At 42.0% G+C, this 20,763-nt stretch overlaps 1 protein-coding gene across 5 annotated transcripts in view; it reads left to right on the top strand.

Annotated features, from left to right (window-relative positions):
• The window catches only part of CDIN1 (CDAN1 interacting nuclease 1), a 237,204-nt gene that overhangs the window by 193,441 nt on the left and 23,000 nt on the right, over window positions 1–20,763 (top strand). For 2 of the 5 annotated variants that reach the window (XM_082735659.1, XM_082735655.1), the window contains one exon: window positions 11,164–12,430. The exons of 2 other annotated variants lie outside the window; for them this stretch is intronic. In XM_082735659.1, the coding sequence (XP_082591785.1) occupies window positions 11,164–11,293 (130 nt within the window). In that variant the 3' untranslated portion in view covers window positions 11,294–12,430. Of the gene's footprint in view, window positions 1–4,388; window positions 4,485–11,163; window positions 12,431–20,763 lie in introns of those variants that run through there. One more of the 5 variants, XM_082735657.1, reaches the window with a different exon arrangement.

Here is a 20,763-nt window from a genome sequence, read left to right as displayed (position 1 = left end):
TCAAAGTAAACATGACCTTGGGTGCTTTGTGACTTTTAGGGTTTAGGACTTTGGTATTTCTCTCTTCCCATTTGAGGAGATGCTATCCATTCCATACGTCCTCATTTGAAACAGAAACCAGGTCTATCAGACTTAAGTTTATCCCCTAGTTTCATAACAAGACAGTCTCAATATGCATCTGATCCCACCATTTCTTGACGTGTCTCTGGCCTCTAATCACACTCTCCCTTCTCCTCTCAAAAAGTGACTCTATAATGGAGAAAATTAAAAGGGCCATTTTATGGATCAATGCAACTTAGCTGAGCTCTCCTTGTCTAGGAAGACTTTTAGAATGCCATTGTGTCATTGTACTTAATCTTTTTGCTGTGGACCTTTTAATAGTTTATGTATTCAATTGATAACTTCTATTTTACACCTAAAATGTAAATAGATTTTGATCCCATATTGTGGAAAGAAGTTGTAAGCTATTTAAGGAGATGGGGGAGGTTTTTGTGACTTGTGCTCTGTGCAGGATGGGTTTGCAGGCTTGTGTGTAGTTCTGCGGGGTTTTTTTGAGTTGAAAATATTTATTAAACACCTTGAAGGAAATAACGAGTCCACTGACATCCTGCATCACAGGCAACTTGCATGAGACACATGTTTGGTGCTTTTTAAACTTTAGAAATACCCACATGCAGAAGAAACATCTTCCAGAATCCTTGTGCCCAATAACAGTGTCATCACAGAAAATGGGGACTAAATTCTGCTTAAAATGGTTACCTTCAGAAGACATTTTGGATAAAGATGATGGGATAATTCCTAACTAGCCCCTTGTTGTGTTTTGGGTCCCTTGTATTTTCTATTTGCAAAGATCTGCATCACACCCATTTTATAGACAAAAGAACTGAGGCAGGGACAGAACTGGCCATGACCACATGAGCTTGTCCTGTTCTGCTGTGAAAACACGTGCAAGCTTGGACAAAGATTCATGTGCGTGCACGCACATGTACATTTCAATTCTTGGTAGATAAAATACAGCACGGCTGACCCAGTCCCAGGAATAAGCATTTCTCTAAGGAAACCCATATTAAAGACTGGAGATGAAAGACAAGCGAGCTTCTGCCATTGGTTTCCATCCCACTCATCTCTGTTTTTCTCTTGTGAGAGGAAATTCACGACAGGCCACAGAGACAGTTAAGTATGGCATCTAAGCATATCCAACACAGGACAAAGTGGAGTGGAAATTAAGCACTTTTCCAGGCAATTTAATGTCAACATGAAAATGCCAAGTTATATAAACATCAAGGAGAATTTCAGGTGGTTGCGGTTGTATATTTATATACATTTTAAGTTTTCTTCAAAATAAGGTATTTTCTGTTTATTTTCTGTGTGGCATAAAGACCTGACGTGAAATGAGTACTTATAGCTTTCCTTTTTTATTTTCAAAATTCTAGTGAGCCGCTGTTACAAAGAGCTAGAGTTTTATTTTTAATAACAGCACTATGAATGGAGGGAGAATATTTGTAACTAGGGTTCTCTCCCTTTAGTCATTTCATTTTTGCAAACCCAGACTTACCAAACAAGAAAGTAAATAAAACAAGCAAGTTAATATTTTTATTTCACCTCTAGCAACTGCAGAAAAAGAATATTTGCATTGTATATTAAATTGACCGTAGTGCCAGAACCTTACAATGCTGTATTACCTGGTCACTAATCTATTATTATTGTACACGTATTTACACACACATCTTGCATATAAACATGTGCAAGCATATTTCAGTTGGACTGAGAAGTTATTTACAACTCTGTCTGAGATACATACAACAGTGATTAACAAGTACATAACCAATCTACGACATGCAGATTAAAATGAAATAAACAGTGGGAGAGTTTATTTTAAAACAATTACAAGATGTTTTCTATTTCTCGGCCGTCCTGAACTCTGTGTTTGAGAATGCATCCTTCATGAAAACCACATGCAAGTCTTTTTGATGGTGAAACCATTGACTTCCAACAGCCACATGTCTGCACACATCCTCAGAAGATAGTGCAGAGCCCACACAGCAACTCAAAAGGAGAAAGAGAAAAAACTTAGAATATATATTCTGGGCTGTTCTTCTTCTGGAGAAGGATTTTTTTTTTTTTTTAATTTACCTGAGAATTTAAATAAAAGATTTGTTTCGGAAACCAAGATTTGAATCAACACAGTTTTTATTTTTGTTTGAAGGCCCTCATGGACAAGAGACTTGACTAAACTCATCAAATCCTTGCATAGTCCTCTTGTTATCCTTCAACTGAAAACTGTTTCTTGTGTCGATCCAGACTTATACTGTGGACCCCTAGTGCATCGAAAGTCCTTTTTTATGTAGTCATGGTGATTTAGCTCATTGCAAAGGGAAGTATTAGATCAACCTCATGAGTTTCCCGTATTCTATGTAGTAAAGAGGCAGATTCTGGAATACATGAATCCCACCACCCTTCCCTTTCCTATTACCAAAAGTGGTAACAAGCATAGCATGATTATTGGTTTGTTTGTTTGGTTGGTTTTGTTTTTTTTTTTTTTTTTTTTTTTTGAGAGATGTGATTTTTCTCTTAGAACTTGGGCTCTGTGCAAACATAACAATCATAAGCTACATGGCTATACTCAAGATATTTTAGGAGCAAAAATGGGCCTTTGGGGTTCATTGCACAACCCTCCTTGGAAGTCTGAACCTCCTTTTCTGGAAAAACAAATCTCCAGCTGATACGCTCACTTAGACCCGTTGCTTTCCTCAGTTTTCCTCATAACTTATTTCAGCTGTTTATTTCCATTTAGGTGAGGCAGTGTTCTGGATTTACTCCTCTTTCCTCATGTTTAGATTCCGCCCCATAACTTCTGAATCCCTTCACAGCAGGGAGACCTCTCTCTCCTCTGAACTTTATGCAGTGATTCAGTAATTCTCATTCCCTCGTTTACTTTACTGATTGTCAGATGCTTTCAATAGGCTCCCTCAAATGTAATCATTTTAATTTACCTGAATTGTAAGTCACTTTTCCATATACTGCCTAAACACTGTGACACTTAAATCGAAACGAGTAGCTAGATAAACTTTTTCGTGTGAAACTATTGACTTCACACTTGAAGAATTATTCCTTGTAGACAGGTGAATCTCCACTCCTATGCTGGGCTTTTGATGATTCGCCTGCCTTCCGGGCCCCTTCCTGGCTCTCTTTTCCAGGGGCTGTAAATATTTTTCCACAATTGAATGACTGTTAGAAATTGCTGTGTAAATACAAAGCACAGTGAGAGACCGTATAGTGTAGTAGTTGCAAGTACAAGCCAGAGAGCCAGATTGCTGGAGTTCAAAGCCTCCCCTTTTTTGCCTCCTGTTTCTTCTCCTCTGTGAAATGGGGACACTCCTAGGTTGCTTGTGAGTATCAGATCTGTACATGGAAAAGGCCTTGCGACACTGCCTGTCGTGTGCTAAGTGTGGTGGTGATGTTACCTCTTTAGCGTTGGTTATTGGAATCATATCATTTTATATGTGTATTTCTTCTAAGATTTTATTTTTAAGTAATCTCCGCATCCAACCTGGGACTTGAACTTACAAACCATGACATCCAGAGTCACGTGCTCTACCGACTGGGCCAGCCAGGCCCTCCTTGATATGTGTTTTTAGACAAAGACACTATAATGTCCGGTCAAGGACACCAACCAGGGAGTTACTGGGGCTAATTTAGCAAAAATGGTTTCTAACAGTGATTAGAAACCTGACTTCCTCCATCTACACCTTTCATTTCAGCACTCTGTGAAGAAGCCTAAAGGAAAAGGCTAACGATAGACACTTAATCTTCTTCCCTTTTCTCCATAAGTAAAAATACCATCCAAGAAATGTCTGCTTTTTAAAAAATAGTATAGAGATGTGGCAAGGAAAGGCAGTGTATTTTTTTTTTAATAGCTAAGCAAGAGTAAGCAAATCTTTCCTGAATTTAGGGGCCCAGATTTTCTATCCATGCCTCTGAGTTTCTCAGAAAATCCTGGAGCGAAAAACATGATTCATAACTCCAATTCTGTCCAACATCCATATTTTGACATCCTAGGGGACTGCCCGAGGATAGCTAAATTCTTCCGGAAAACTAAGCATTTACTCACTGAAGTCCCATTTGTAGAACATCCTTGGTGGCAGTGGCTCTATTACAGAATGCCCCGCTCTTTTTAACTTAACAAAACGTAGCCATCTGCTTATCCTGGTCTCTCCTCAGCACCCGTGACTGATGGAGCCTATTTCCCCAACACCAAACAGCCTCAGATGGCCACAGCTGGAGGTTTTTAAATGTCTCTTCCCTCGTCAGAAGTCCCTCACCTTGACTGGCAAGCGTTCTGCCCATAACCCGCCCTCTCACACCCTGTCTCCACCTCATCCTTGCAGCCTCGGAAGCCCGATAACCAAGCAGCACCGAAACCACAGCCCTGGAGAAAACATCCAGAATCCTTCATTTTATATATGACTTCTCTCCATCCTTGGGTAACCCCAGTGTCCTAGATATGCAGCAGGCAGAGGTGTTGGCATACAGTCCAAGTTAGGAGCCGGGGAGCTCCATTAGGGTCAAAGTACAGCGTTGCTTTATAACTGATTAGCCTTGATGAAGAGTGGCTACTTGCGGATAATCTCCTCTGGTAACTCCTGCTGTAGATTCTGGATTTAAAATGTAACTGGAATCAAAAGCCACTAGGCCTTTCCATACTGCATATGCGAAGAATGGTCTTTGATTACTCAAGTCCAGCGTGTGTGTTGTTGCTCTAGAGCGAATTAAAGTAACACACATTTGTTACCCGACTTTTTCTGTGATTCAGGAGAATGGGCCTAGCCTAACTGGGTTCTCTTCTTTCTTCTCTGTCACGGGCCACATTCAAGACACTGGTCCAGAGAGTGTGGTCTCCTCTGAAGGTTTGAGGAAAGAAACACTTGCAAACTCAGGGATCATTGGCAGGATTCGGCTCTTAGGTGCTATTGCGCCGAGGGCTCCATTCCTGTCTGATTGTGGGCCACAGGCCACCCTCGCTTCCCTGCCGCTCAGGCCTCTCCCAAATGGCCGTTTGCTTCATCAAAGTACACAAGTCGAGAAGGCAAGAGAAAGTGTCTGGTAGCAAGATAGAAGTTTGACTCTTGTAACCTAATCACAGAAGTGACATCCCATCGCTTTTGCTCTATTCCTTGTTAGAAGCAAGTCACTAGATCCAGCCAGCGTTCAGGGGGAGAGTATATGAGGGCCTGAATCCCAAGAGGCAGGGATTGTTGAGGTCAGCTGGGAAGACAGCTGACCATAGAATCAGTCTGCATCTCTTAGCTGCCGCTCAGCACTCCAGATCTGCCACTGCTGTGGGCCTTTCTTCATTTCTGTTGTGGCCCAATTTAGTCTGATGCTTCTCTTGTGAACCTCTTTTCCTATATGTAAAGACTGCTGTCTGTAGAGTGAGTTCTATATGGGATCTGATGCCATATCTAGGAGCCTTTTTCTCTAGCTCATTTTTTTACTATAAAGTTGAACCTTGGGGCACCTGGGTGGCTCAGTGGGTTAAAGCCTCTGCCTTCAGCTCGGGTCACAATCTCAGGGTGCTGAGATCTAGCCTCGCATCGGGCTCTCTGCTCAGCAGTGAGCCTGCTTCCTCCTCTCTCCCTCTCTGCCTTCCTCTCTGCCTACTTGTGATCTCTGTCTGTCAAATAAATAAAATCTTTAAAAAAAAAAATGAACCTTCTGTGTAAAGGACAGGTTAGTTACAAATTTGCTAGGTATTTTCACAAGTCTTTAATATGCCTTACAATTACCCATTTCATAGACACTGCTTTGTATACACTTTTCCACCTGTATGTAACATCCACCCATAGAAGTTCTGGCCAGATTAGAACAACACCTCCCCATCTTGCCAAATGTGAAAATCCTTAAGCAAGTTTTGCTATCCCCCATGTTTTCACAAGTCTTTAATATGCCTTACAATTACCCATTTCATAGACACTGCTTTGTATACACTTTTCCACCTGTATGTAACATCCACCCATAGAAGTTCTGGCCAGATTAGAACAACACCTCCCCATCTTGCCAAATGTGAAAATCCTTAAGCAAGTTTTGCTATCCCCCATGTGATTATGGCTGTGCTTTTAGATCCCACCTACTTAGACAATCCATAATGACAGAAAACTACTGTGAATCCTATTTTATCTGCATGTTTATAATAAGACATCTTTATTTTTTCTGTCTGAGGATAGTGCTTGGCGTGCATAAGGCTCTATTATCTCAAGAGGCTCTGGCCCAAGTTTGGGAACCTCTGAGATCTCAGGGCTGGGGTCAAGAATTCAAATGTCGGTTGGGACAGGTAGACCACATTAAGCAGGCAGAGTAGGCAGAGCAAAAGAAATGTGGCTTCTTTGATTTTTTTCTTGAAACACAAAACCCTCTGCCATTCTCTTTTGCTTTCCCAAATTTGACAGAGGTGGGAGTATGGAGAAATGGGTGTCTGCAAGGACGGTCTGTGGCACCCACACAAAGGTAGATGGCACTTGGTATTGAGCCTCGACCTCAGAGAGTACCAGAGAATGGTGGGGACCACACCAAACCTGAAACATATGTCTTGTCTGAAGGGGGCAACTGTTGCTTAGCTCCAGCTGATTGTTGCCAGATCAACTAATTTCTCAAAAGACGCTGAGTACACAGGATTTCATATTAAAAAGCAAAGCAAAACAAAACAAAACTTATGGGTTGGCTCCATTTTTTTAAAGAATTGATGAAAGCCCAGCCTCAATTTAATAGATCCAGTTACAGAAATGTCACTAATTTGTAAGGCAGCTTACTCTGTGTTCTCAAAAGCTACTTTGGTAGAAAAATTGTTCTTCAAGTTGAATTAATATACAGTTCTGGGTAACTCAGAGACATTACCCTAAGTCTGACCGAGAGCTACAGCATGAATTTAATCCCTTCTCCCCAGGAGTGCCCTAAAAATCAGAGGCTGGTAAATGAGCATGTTAACACCCTACGTGCTTATTTCTAGGTCACACATGCTCTGTTATTCTAACAGTTCCTCAAATATCCTAGCATTCTCCTCTCGATCAATTCCAGACCAGAGATCTTCCTCTTAAAAACGTGACAACGGAAACCTGCACAACCCTCGAGACATGGTCTCACTGCTGCAGAAGGCACTTCCTCTCTTTTTGGGTCAAGGTCTAATAGGATGACCCCTGTCAATTGCTACTTTACAGTGAGACAGTCACAGACCCTGCAACCAGACTGCCAGAGTTTCCAAAACTGGTTCTTCCACTTTTTACCATGAGCCCTTTGGCCAGCTGCTTAATTGTTCTGTGCCTCAGTTTCTTCATCTGCAGAATGGGGACATTAATGGCACCTACCTCGTGGAGTGGTGCTGAGAAATAAATGGCTGGATGCGTGTGAAGTGCTTAGAACAGTGTCTGGCACGGAGTAAGTGCCACGGAAGTGGTAATAGGCAACTGTTGTAACTGTTGCCATCATTGCCATTTGTAATTTACATTACATTTACATTTGTAATTTACATTACAAATCTGTAAATTTTCCATCCGTGGGCTCATCATGGTCCCTAGTAAAAAGGCCAGGCCATGGCAGTGGATGAATCTTGCCAGTAAGCTTGCTACCGCTGGTCGGCCAGTGATTCAGCGAGCCCCAGAGAGCTGTCTTTTCCTATCGTTATCTCTGTTCCTGCCCTTGAGAGGAGCTGACACCAGCCAGGCACCATGCTAGGCCTGGGGAACACGTGTGTAAATGAAACATGGTCTTCACCCTCGGCAGCATCAGGAATCTAGCAGAGATAATCTCTGGGGTACAGATGTGCACACAACCACACAAGGGTATCCAGCTTTCATTCCATAGTCTCCCATTTAACTTCTCTAAATACTCTAAAATGAGAGGACACCAGAGAGACCCCTTCCACACCCGTTTGTAAGGCTCTTGTTACTTACGGGGAACTTCCTCTTTCATACACACCCTCCAGGTCTGTCCTGACTCTCTTAACTTCCACGTCCCTTCTCTCCCCCCCCCCACCCCGGAGGTATTTGTTGTTTTTGCACATTTGGTGGTATTTCATTTGCAAGCAAAAGGACTCCCTCACATTCTCTTTCTGCTCCACAGGAGTCTTTAAAATCCATTTGGATGGAGCCTTTGATCTTCTTACTTGATCACGGGCATAGTAACCTTAAAATTATAGTCAACCTTGAAATGTGTTTACAGAATCCATTCAGATAATCCGTATACATCCCATTCCTGAGTGTGTCCGGCTTGTAGGAAGAACTGCAAACCCAGCAGCAGACCAACCTTCTGCTTTGCTCATTCTCTCACACCCACTGACTCCCGTTCCTTTTCAATGCAGTTAACAGTCTCTTTGATTTGTACTGGCCACAAGGTTATGTTTGCCTTCTCAGTGATCTCATTCTTGTACAGTAGTGCCCCAATTAATGGGAACAGGCATCAAAGAGGTGAAATCTCTCAACCCACAAGCATGTATACTTGACCTACCTAAAAATTTCCTGGGTCCTGTTTTCTTCCTGGTCTACACCTTTTCAAAAGGAAATGCTAGAGTTAGATTTTTTTTTTTTTTAATTATCAACCAAAACGTTCCCTTCTGTTGGTTCAGATAACCAAGGAATTGATTCTACGAAGTCGCTTAATTTGGTCAGCCTCTTCATAAACAGATACGTTGCTAGAAGGTTATCTTGCCAGCCATTTGATAATCTCTGGATCCTGAATTGTGGGAGAAAGCTCAGAGATACAGTCAAGTAGGTATCAGGAACACAGCCAGACCTTGTTTGATCATGAAATTTCCAAATTTGTCACCCTGTGAGTCCCTATTATTTCTGTCCTTCAAAGAACACAGAATTGGAAAACCTTTTCCTACCAGTTGCCATTTACTAGGACAAGTTGTGTTGCCTTGTTTTTTAATTAAGTGCATATTGTTAGAGCTTCTGAGCCACGGGAGGGGCTAGTAGTTCCGAGTTAATATTGTTCCATCCACAAGCCAAGGAAGAAACAGACTTAGATGGTAGAGCCTTATGATATGTCACTACTATATACTGAAAATCATTCAGAGATCTGTGATCCTACCTTCAGGGAGTCCTAGCAGTGAACCACTACAACGAAATGTTCACATTCACAGCCTCGTGAAACCTTTTCAAGTTGCAGAGTTCATCTGTTGCCTCGCAAGTGAAACCAGTCCATTTTCTTGGGCATTGAGGTGTCCCCCAGCCTGGCTTTCCTGCCTGGAAAATGCCATTTTTGCAAAGAGCTGTCATGCTTCGTGTCCTTTGGCTCATGATTTAACTGTTCAGGGAAAGTGCTTGCCGCTCCTGCTCTCTCGGCGCTGGTGATATGTGTTTTGGTTTTATTAAATCTTTAAAATACTGAGCTTGTTGTTTATGACCCCCATATATTCTTTTGTTCTTTTCCATGACTGGTTAGATCACATTTTTTTCCTCCCTTTGTAAAAATATTAGTGCCTTTCCAAAAAACATCGTGGTCTCCCAGATGGCTGCGTAACCCAATGGAGAAATGTCTTGAGCTCAGTGTTAGGTCCGTCGAGGCGGTGACTCGGCTGCTTTATAGACAGGAGACTCCAAGGCTCCTCAGACACGGTCCTCAGAACTGCGGACTTGCCCTTGCCAGACTTGTTTGGACAAATCAGACATCATTTACTACTAATCAGAGTTCTCTGTAAAATAGAGGTACCAAATGGTAGATGTCCCAGATGCAGACCATTGTTAGTGCAAGCTATTAAGAAACCCTCCGTGAAATGGAAGCCAGGGCTCACCAGGCTCGTCTGCGGGCAGCCCCGCACACAGGGAAATCTCGTTGAGTCTACTGCTCCAAGGCCACCTCACTGTACACAGCTCCTGGGTCCCCCCCAGAGCCTCTCCTTTGTAGATGGGCCACCATCTCCTGATTCTGTCCAAAAGTCTGAATTAACCTTGCCTCTGACTCGGCTACCCTACGGATGTGAATCCCCAAATAAACCGTTCCATGACACCCCACTGAACTTGTTCCTGTGCATACAGTATCTTGCAGCCCATACTGTACTATTAGTTTTGGCAAGTATACTACAGCATGTAATAAATCAGTGAGGGAAAAAGCTTTTTGGCCTAACGTGGCTCAGCCTGCCGTAATGTCAGAATACAGAAAGCAGTTCTGTTTTTAGACATCCTTTTACTAACCCAACATTCATAATTTATGATTTCACTGCAAAATTCCTGCAACATGACACCCAAAGTAGTGCTGCCCTTTAATTAAGTACTCTCAGTAGGAAAAACGTGAAACTGAAGTGCAAAACCTCTCCGTGTGCGCGGTGATGGATAGTGATTACATCTTTATGAACCCAGCCTAGAGGTCTCAACTTCCTGATGGGTGAAGTCGTCTGCAGGGCTACTTCCTGAGTCTGCTGCTAACCAATTTGGAGATAATTTGGAGGCACAATTGAGAAAGATGGGGGTTTTAAGCCAGCGTCTGTCTATACGTCTTCACAAGTCCACACGACCTAATCCATCATCTTCATGATAAGAACCTACAACCCATATATATATAGAGGTTGTATGCACATATAGAGGTTGTATGCACAGATGAAGGGTCAGGGATGAGGTCTCGCTGAGGGTTCCCTGTTGCCATATGGGTTTGTTTGTTTTTGAAGAGCTGAAAGAATGGATGGCAGAAGGGAGCTCTGCCCTTGAGTGTGCGCATAGAACATGCTAGCCAGAAGATGGCCTTGAGCTGTTCTGCTTTTTACCTTATTCTTCACTCTTTTATTTTCCCCCTTAGTTGGAAACAGACAAGTAGGGTAAGGTGGCACCAAATCTGGTGCTCCCCAGCTCATCAGTGGGGATGTTCTCCATCATCACTTAGGTACTCACATCAGCCCGACTTCAGAACACCTTACTGGAAGGTAATTAGGGCCGTGCGTGCATTTGAGATACTTCAAGTTCCTTGAAAGGTCCCAAGTCTGTCCATGACAGCAGTGGTACTTCTACTGACTAAGCTCATTCCTGAAAGTTCAGTCCTCCGTCCCAACTGTAGCAAACAGCAAAACAAAAGCTTTGCACAGTAATGTCACTGAATCGTCTTAGCAATGCTTCCGAGATGACCTTTCTCTAGAATGACATCGATACAATACACACTTGCTGTCTTGCCGTGTTTTTGCAGATTCGGACCGGGCTTGGTCATCTATTGGTACGGCTTCATCCAGGAGCTGGACTGTAACCGGGAGCGGGGCATCCTGCTCAAAGCCTGTTTCCCCACGGACATCGTCACCCTGTGCCACAGTGTCGCCTGACCCTGATGATCCTGGAAGAGAAGCCAGGAGGAAGAGGTGAATCCGGAAGCAATTTGACTTTCCTGCCGTGTAAACTCCTGGCAGCATCTGCCCTGAACTTGAGCTGAACTCTTGCTGCCCGTGGCCACACCACTACCTCTTCAGACAAACATATCAAGAGTTTCTGTTTTCCTTCATCCCTTGCTGATGTGAACAGCCAAGAACTACAGACACAACCCACTCATTATCAGCATTTCTGTCTCTGTCAAACAGTTAGTTTACAGATAGTCATAATCTCTCTTCCTTCCGGATGGTTTCTCCTTGTATACTGAACAAAAGAAGAAACGTGGGAACTGAAAGGTGTGATTTTTCAATTCTCCTCCCAGTTCCCGAATCACCCTCTTTCCGCCCCCCCCACCCAAAAGTCTCCATTCATTCTTTCCTCCCTCCTTCCCCTGTTCTCTTCCTATCCACTCACAGGGACCCAGTGTTACATCCCCATCAAGGAATAATCTAACAGATTAGCAGAGTGGAAGACGTGGAGGCTGAAACTCGATTTCTGTTCTCACCTGCAAGGCTTCAGTAGACCTTGATGGTAGCGCATGCTAGTTTTGTCCAGTCTTTACGGTTTCCTGACTTCGCTGGCATTAGGCCAAGCTGAAAAAATATACTTGATGAGAATTTCCTCTTTTTATAATACTTATTTGAACACCAAAGACTTTCCCTTTATCTCCTGTAAAAGTATTGGTTACATTGTGTCTGGAAACCATACTCCTCCTTTGGACTGGGGGGCTCAGGGGAGACCGCTGAAGCGTGGCACCAGCCTGGGCAAAAGTTTATTTTTAAACACGGCTACTTGTCAGTATGTATGGGTAGTCAGTATTTTTAGGAGTACAATTTTTTAAAAGCACATTCTGTGCGCTGCTTTGTATCTGCATTTTATACTACGTAATTACATAACACTCCGATAACTTAGGTATTAGCAATGTTCAGCTTTGAATGAATTAAGTGTACCAGAAATAAACCTGGGGTGATTTTTTTCAAATAAGCAAAATAAAAGGGATTTTGTATTTGTTCACTTTAATCTATTCACTTTTTATACCACAAACCAAACTTCAGTCTAATGGAAAACATCAATAAATTCATTATAAATCTGCAGTTTGGGAGACTAAAAACTTCTCTATTCCCCAAAATGTATTTATAAAATATTTGCCCCCTTGTTGAAAATACATATGTTTTAAAATGTCGAAGATGACTTTGGAATTAACTGAGAACTTCTGCAGACACCTTTAAGTTACATATACTGCTTGCTTCTTTCAAGAGACTAAATATGCCATTTGTTCCTTGTTCATTTGGTACCTAAAGGAGGTTTGCAAAAGTCTGCCAGCTGCCTCTCCTTTTGAAGGACTCAGACACGTCCGGTCCAGACGTGTGGATTTGAACTCTGCTGTGGGTTGCACTAAACAAAAAAGGAAGGAGATGAGCTGGGAAGGAGGCTCCGGCAGGCGTCTGTTTCAGTGTAGAAGTATCGAGCAGATTTTGTGAGTGCAAGGGAGTGATCTGAAACCACTGCCCTTACTGAACACACATGCACACACACGTGTGTACACACACACCCACTTTAACCAAAACTGTTGTTAAACAGTTTCCATGGCCTCCTCTAAGCTGCTTTGTCTGCTTTAGGAATAAATTACATTTATCTGCACAGATGTTGAAAAGCCTGTTAAACCCTTGTCAAGGATTTGTTTGTTTTACATCAAACAAATTTATGAGGAGGGGCACAAATAAATGAAGAGGTAAAAAGAGGTGCTCGCATTTCCTAGTCCCCCTTCCACCGGGTGCCCTGACTTCCTGTGCTGGGAGAAGCTGTTGCTCTCCGCAGAGGCAACGCCACCTCTCCATGAAGGGGGGGGTTAACATTTGGCCCTAAAAAGTGGGAAAAGAAACCAGCAAACTATCCATATCATGATAAAGTTACAAGTTATTCAAACTAAGCTTTTGCCCACATAAAACTAATGCGATTATTAGGACTGTTACTCAATTGGAAGAGTGTAGGGAGACGGAAGTCGAGTTCCCAAATGGGAAGCTTAAAATCTCTTTGTTCTTTTTCCTTTTATGGGAGAAATACTTACCTCTGTTTTATCGATAGGCGTTGTTTACTTGTTTGGGTTTGGTTTTTGTTTTGTTTTGTTTGTTTTGGGGGGGAGTGATTTTAGTTTTAACAATAAAAATGGCCCTAGAAAGTGAGCCATGACAACTTTTTTTTTTTTAATTGCTGTCATCATTAGAACATTAACATTAAAGCCAAATCTTATTTTATGGAAGATTTTGCAAACTGCGGTGATAAACTATGTGATAGAGTGTGTATAAAGTAGGACGGTGTGTAAAACTAAATGATGTTCTGTCAAGCATCTGCAGTCACAAACAAAGGTCCCCATCTGAAGTGTGGCTCGGGGACCGCTGAGGGCAAGGCCGACCCAGCACCGATATTTCAGGTGACTTCAGAGACTCCTTTTCACCCTCATCCCTACACATCCCGCCCCAACAAAAAAAAAGTGGGAGGATTTTTTTTCACCTGCCTTCTAGTGAGGTTTATGTCAACTTTTCTCAACACTCCTAAAGCCATATATAAAAGGGAAAGCTTAGGAGTCCAAAGCAGAAGGCTGGATCTCCAGGGGAAATAATTTTCTTCAAACTATAGGTGTGTGTACCTGCTCATTATCGGCGAGGCTTGAGTCCGTGCTGCAAAGGATGATACATTCATTGTTGGTCTTTGGGGGATGCATTAACTCCATCAAGCCACAAGGGAATCGAGTAGAGCTCTGGGCGAGGTCATCCACTAAATGATCCCTGGTGGGCCATGCTAATCAGGGCATGGCGGCCAAGTGAACAGTTAATTCACTCCCTTTGCCTGGAAAGCTCCACCTGCTGTTCCTTGGCCTCTGTGGAACTGAGATACCTCAGTGGTAGGCTCTTAACATGCCCCCCCAGTACAGACCTAGCGTTTCGACTAACTGAAATTTTTGCTGCTTTCATGTGCAGCCACACTTCGCCCACCTCTGCCCTATCCTCTTCCCCTTCACGCTCGGTGCCAGTGTTCACACACATGGCCATGTATTCTGCATTTCCTCACTACTCACGGACTCCAGTGCTCTCTGGCAAAGGGTCCCAAAACTAACTCGCATCCCATCTAAATCCTGATCCGTGTGCCTTTAGGGTGGGGATGGGCGGGGAGCAAGTACACTTGAAGAATCTGAAGAATTATGGAAGTTCTCAGATAAGATTTGACAGGGTCTAATGCGGTCTGAGGCTGTGAGGAAGTGTTTCAGCAAACAGGGCCCGAAACACAAGTGAATTTTAAAGCAGCTTTGAGCCTGAGTGAGGGAGGGGAGGGAAGGGAGGGTGTGTGCTGATTAAAACGACAAATGAGTAAAATGCCAGCCTGAATTCACTAGAGAAGCACCCCTCGCCTGTTCTTAGGAGAATCTCACCCTTTTCCACGTGATCCAATGAGAGCAAGTTGCCTCAGCAAGGGGCGAGAGGCAGAAAATCTTCCAACTGGGACAAGGTTCCTTAGGGTAAAGGCGCAGAGCTAGCTCAACAGGAGAGGAAACCGAAATCCGAAGAATGGGGAGTCTGCCTGCAATGTCACCATTTACAGAGCAGCACTTCTCCCAACCTGTCCCCAGAGTCACTCTTCGGGGACGGAAGTGTGGCGGTGACACAGTGGGGACCCTCTCGTTGTAGAGTCCCAAACTAACCTTCCCATACATAGTCAACATGATCCTTTATTAAGACCATGCCTGGATTCCAAAGTTTAAATAAGGAAGATGGATTATGAAATAATAACCAGAAGAGCTCGGGCTCCCCTTGTGTGTTTCACTTTCCTGCTATTGTTTTGAATATGGCCGTGAGACAAAGAGCTGCTTAGGTCAAGCACAATAAATTAGAGTTTTCATACAATAGTAATCCACTAAAATGATTTCAAAGCTGGATCAAAGTACTTCCAAAAGACTTTTAAAACTTTTCCACAATACAGGGGGAAGGGGAATGCTCATTTGATGCCTTAATTCATTTCCGTGAGTATAGCAGAGTTAGACCTTGGCGTCATACCTCCTTTCTATAAAATCCAACTCATTAGTTAAATAAATCCAACTTGTTCTTATTGTTTTTACGTGTAAGTAAAGGGGATTTAAGTTTTCATCTAGTTAAGTGGAACAACGAAACATTTGGAGTTGCTTGTGTATAAGGAAAAGATACCGATAGTACCTTTTTATTTTATTTTATTTTTAAAGGTTTTATTTATTTATTTGTCAGAGAGTGAGCACAGGCAGACAAAGAGGCAGGCAGAGGCAGAGGGAGAAGAAAGCTCCCTGCTGAGCAAGGAGCCCGACGTGGGACTCGATCCCAGGACGCTGGGATCATGACCTGAGCCAAAGGCAGACCCTTAACCAACTGAGCCACCCAGGCGTCCCCTGATAATACCTTTTTAAAACAGGCATGGCATAATATTTAATTTTGGTACCGAAGGTATTTAAGACTAACCCCCTGTGCTTAGAATGAAGTATCTGTAGATTTATTTTGCATCTTAATAATTATGGCACCCGATACATTTAGTTTTTCATTCCTTTTCCTTCCTCACTTGGATTTATCTAGAGCTGTCTCCTATCAAAGGCAAGGATGATGGGAAGTACCCCAGTGATAGCAAAGCTAAGCAAATTCTAGGCCCAACCATATATAAAACAGCGTGGGACTCCCACAGCAATGTCAGGCTCAGCTAAAGACCCAGGGTGCTATGTCAACGTAATTTTTACTTTTTAAAGGGAAGGTCATTTTGAAATGCTGACGTGAAATAGAACCAAGTCAATTAAGTAATAACAATTGAAGTTCAGAGTTTAATTGAGGGCCGAACATGAAGCCAATGACCATTAACCTAAAGCGGTCATGAATTCCCCCTGCAAACTGCCCTTGTTAAAGGTATTTCTAGAATAACTAGCACTTTTTCCTTTAAAAAAAAAAAATGCCTTTGCCATTTTTATGTTCAACACAGATACATTCAGAAAAAATAATTTAGTGTGTCTATAGTAGGCTATCTGCATTCTTGAGTTTTAACTGAAATTTCTCGTATAGAGCAAATCAAAATTTATGTCATCAAAACCACCTCTGCCGGAAACGATCTTTCATAAGTAAACTGATAGATAGAAGCACCCTGGTCTCCACTGTTGACTTCTTTCCCTCTGGAGTTATTTCATGGAGAGATTGCTGACCTAGATGATAAGCCACCTACAGTATTTGTTTTGTTCTCTGCCTAGCCCCCAACCACCAAGGGAGATCCTGGCACAGAACAGGTGCTTAGTGCATGTGGAAGGAACAAAGGAACGAATAGAAACTTACGCTAAATATGTTCTCATTCACTTGCTTTAAAAGAAATAATCAGAACTCTTTTAATTTTACCTGTTTCTCATTTTCTTCAGCTGAAAACTGAGTGTATTTACCGGAATCAGAAAAGCAATATTGGTATTAAAGAATTACTTTAGAAACCTTCAAAATCTCAAAGCAGGTTCATCAATCATAATATCTCAGGATGCATACTTAGTTTGAAGGGGAATTCGTGAGATCTCGGTGCGCTTACCTTCAAGTTAGCCCTAGTGCATGGTCTAATCCAGTATATTTCTTTTTTTTTTTTTTTTAAGATTTTATTTATTTATTTGGCAGAGAGAGATCACAAGTAGGCAGAGAGAGAGAGGAGGAAGCAGGCTCCCCGCTGAGCAGAGAGCCCGACGCAGGACTCGATCCCAGGACCCTGAGATCATGACCTGAGCCAAAGGCAGCGGCTTAACCCACTGAGCCACCGAGGCGCCCCTAATCCAGTATATTTCTAAAGAAACCAGAACATCTAAAAATCTTTGCTTCTCTTTTTTAAAAAAATGAGGCTTAAGGCATTATCTTGACATTTCTATGTAAGAGACGGTCTCCTCTAAATTCCAGATTAAGGCCTCAAATCAAATGTGTTTCCAACACCAATTTTGAGATATTTGGTGAAATTCTTAAGTTAACTACAAACAGTACCTTTTAATTGCTCATTTTTTTAATGCTCAATTGTTGGCAAAGTGCTTCCTGGCTATAGAAGTGGCTGACTGAGTCAGGAGAGAAGGGTTCTTTGGTTGTTTGCCAACAGGATCTGACTTAGGAGAGACACTGTCCATGAACTGCTCAGTGGGCGTTTCCCTGTTAGTCATTAAATCAAACATGATCATTTCAAAGTCCTAGGCATTTGGTCTATTTCCTCATATTTTGGAAACTTGTAAAAGGAACCGGAACTTCCATGTTTCTTCTTTGCCAGTTTCCCAGACCTTAATTTGGAGGGCCATATGGGCCATGATCCCTTCCATCAGTGTCTGGAGAGTACAGACACCCAGTTCTCTCTGACATAGTCCTGAGACCAAGTCCTCTTTGGTTCTATGTGATATTTTGGTCTTCCATTTCTAGCATTTCAGCTATTCAAAACACAAATATTTCCTGAGTCCCTAATGGATATTTTCAAAGTGTTTCAGTGCTGTGGGGAATTTTAAAATACACAATAAAAGGTGGTTCTTGAAAAAAAAATACATATATTACGTAGCAAAATGAAAACAAGGGTTTAAAAATTTCAGCAAAGTCAGTCACCGTATAATAAGGAAAGAGGCAAACCTTTGAGGCTTTTAATAAGATACTTTAATTCTAGAATATGGGCAGCAAAAAGAGTTCACTATTTGGTTATAGCGGCTGCGTTTGCTGCTAAGGATTCTGCGACTGCGTTCAGCTCAGCAGGAAATAGAGGTATGCTCAGTTACGGGCACTCGTTTTTGAAGTGGGTTGTGATCACATATAGATGCCACATATTTCCAATTTCAGCCCTAGGCCATTCATATTTAGTGCAAGTATAAATTCAAAGCATTTGGAAAGGAACTCATAACCTTGTTCGTCAGCCTGAGCAGTAAAACAAGCAGTAACATTTTCCACGGGGTCTGTGACATCAAGTGAACTCTCTGTCCCTGGCTAACGTCTGCTTAGTGAGTCACATAAGCTAAATATGTCCATAGAACTAGGGCTTAAAAACTCAAACAGTGGAAGGCCACAGATAATTATTTCCTTGAGTAAATACCTACAAGTCAAATGACATTATTGATGAAAAACATGGGGTCTCTCTATTTGGAGCTCTGCCTAAGGGTGTTCAGATTTGAGGATTATCTTCTAGGAGCTGGTCTTATATATTCCTTAGGTGTTCTGTTGTTGTTTTGTCAGTAAAACCAGCTGTGGTTTCAAGGTCAGCTGCGGACTGTGCCTGCCTTCTGTCTGATGGCCTTGATATCATCTGGGTATCAATTTCCTATGTAGTACCGTGCATTTCTGTAAGGTCGTGATTGTACATTTGTAGTATTGGTTTTAAGATACACTCCCAAGAAGTGTTAAATTATTTTCCAGGACAAAGAAGATTGGTAGGTTTTACCTGGTAATGCAGTTTTTGTTAATATACTTATTATTAAGATATAAATAATTTCCCTGAAACCTTGTGCTTGTATCAGTTTATTCTAGCAGCTAAAATAATAACTAAATCATTGCACATGGAAAATTAGAGAAAAGTCAAAAAACTATTTTGTTTCTTGCTGATTTGAATAGAAGTCTCCATCCCGGTTTTCAAAGTTACAATTTTTTAAGAAGCATTTTTCCAATACATGAGAAACAATCCAACATAACTGAATAATCGAAAAGCTGAGCAACGGAAGAGATGGCAAAGTGGACATGAGTGCTTTGCATGTAAATGTAAAACCCAGTCTTTTGGTAAATTATTTTCCTCTTACTTGCTCCCCCACTATCCTTGAAAGTGTTTCTGCAATGACAGAGGGGTTAAAAACGGTAGCGTGGGGGCGTGGAGTGAGCAAAGAAACTCATGTGAAAACTGAATTGCATTTTCCTGCATCTCCCTGACAATTCCCTAAGAGGTGTCTGGAAAGTAAAATTGAGCCATTAGCAAAGATGAGACCAGTTTGACTCATAGACTCAGAGAATTGTAGAAGTGAAGGAACCAGATATTTCATTGTGTAGATGAAAAAATTGAAGTCTGCAGAGGTTATGGGACTTGTCCAAGGTCACATAGCTAACGAATTAAGGGCAGGACCAGAATCTGTCCCTCCTAGCCTCTTGTCCACTGTCCTCTCCCCTGAAGGATTAATAATTTATTCTGGAAGGAATTTTCAGTACCTTCCTTACATTATTTACAAAGTAAAGGATCATGGTGTATTTTTAAATGAACCTTACTGTTTTTGCCCTGCCCTGATACCCTAATCTCTATTGTAGAAATCAACTAGCATTTTGACAGAAATAATTCTCATTGTACTTGCGCTTGAAGCACCTAAAACCTTTACTGTTTGGCAATGGTTTCTATACATTGCCATTGCGTCTAAGAATGTGCCACTAAGAATGAATCTGGCAACTTTTTAAGACTTCTTTTTCCCCTGGCCAATGTCCGTGTTCATCTGATTTTCCTTCCATTGCTGGTGGTGGGGCAGGGGGAGTCCACAGATGTTATGTTTACCGTCTTCTCTTCTATATAAGGATGAGATAATACTTAAACCAACAATAATCCATGGACTTTTCTGGTCATCACCAAAAGTGGTTAGCCTAGAATATTCTCGACCTATACTCCGGGGCACCTGGTGACTCACACATGCTTTGACAACAGCCTGGAATCCCTGCTTATCCACTTACAGATAAGCAAACTCTCTAAAACCTTCAGTTCCTTCATTTGTCACAGGGAAATGAAATAATACCTATCACCTAGGACTATTAGGAGGATTAAATAAGATTAGTGCTTAATGCATCATAAATCATAGCCCTAATAAAACCAGTATCACATATAATTCTATTATACGTTATGTAATTATTAATATTACTACTCTAGAAGGATCCATTTAATAAACTATATACACCATTAAAAAATGTGCATTTTCTATGGTCATGTAGAAATCAGTATAACGTGGATAGCTTGGCTTATTACTGCTTTTCTAAAAGCCATTTAGAAAAAGCCATTTTTCTAAAAGTTAAGAGACTGGCAGAACAAGACCCTCCTTTGAAAGGGGGCCTATGTTTAGCTGATTGTCTTCACAGACACATATCTAGTATAACATTCTCCTGCTCCGGAGAAGGAGCTCAGAGGCAGTGAGCCCGTGTTTCTTTTGATAGTGACCGTAGCCTTTGCCATAAATACAACTTGGGCAGCAGGACGGCCCAGAAAGAAGCCAGCACTTACCCGCCTGATTGACGGCCCGAATCCGCTGCCCGTCAGATGAGCCCCGGAAGGTGCGGGGGTTTATTCCATAGAAAAGGTTTCTCTTTAAGGGGATTGAGATATTCTCCGGGCCACTGTTAATGCAGTGAAAGAAAGCATAAAATGCTATTTGAATTTGATCTTTAAAGAAACAAACAAAGCAAGCAAAGCAAAAGGAATCTGG

Source organism: Mustela nivalis (genome assembly GCF_964662115.1).
Source record: "Mustela nivalis genome assembly, chromosome: 6".
Lineage (NCBI taxonomy): Eukaryota > Metazoa > Chordata > Mammalia > Carnivora > Mustelidae > Mustela > Mustela nivalis.
This window is presented reverse-complemented; position numbering and strand designations above follow the sequence as displayed.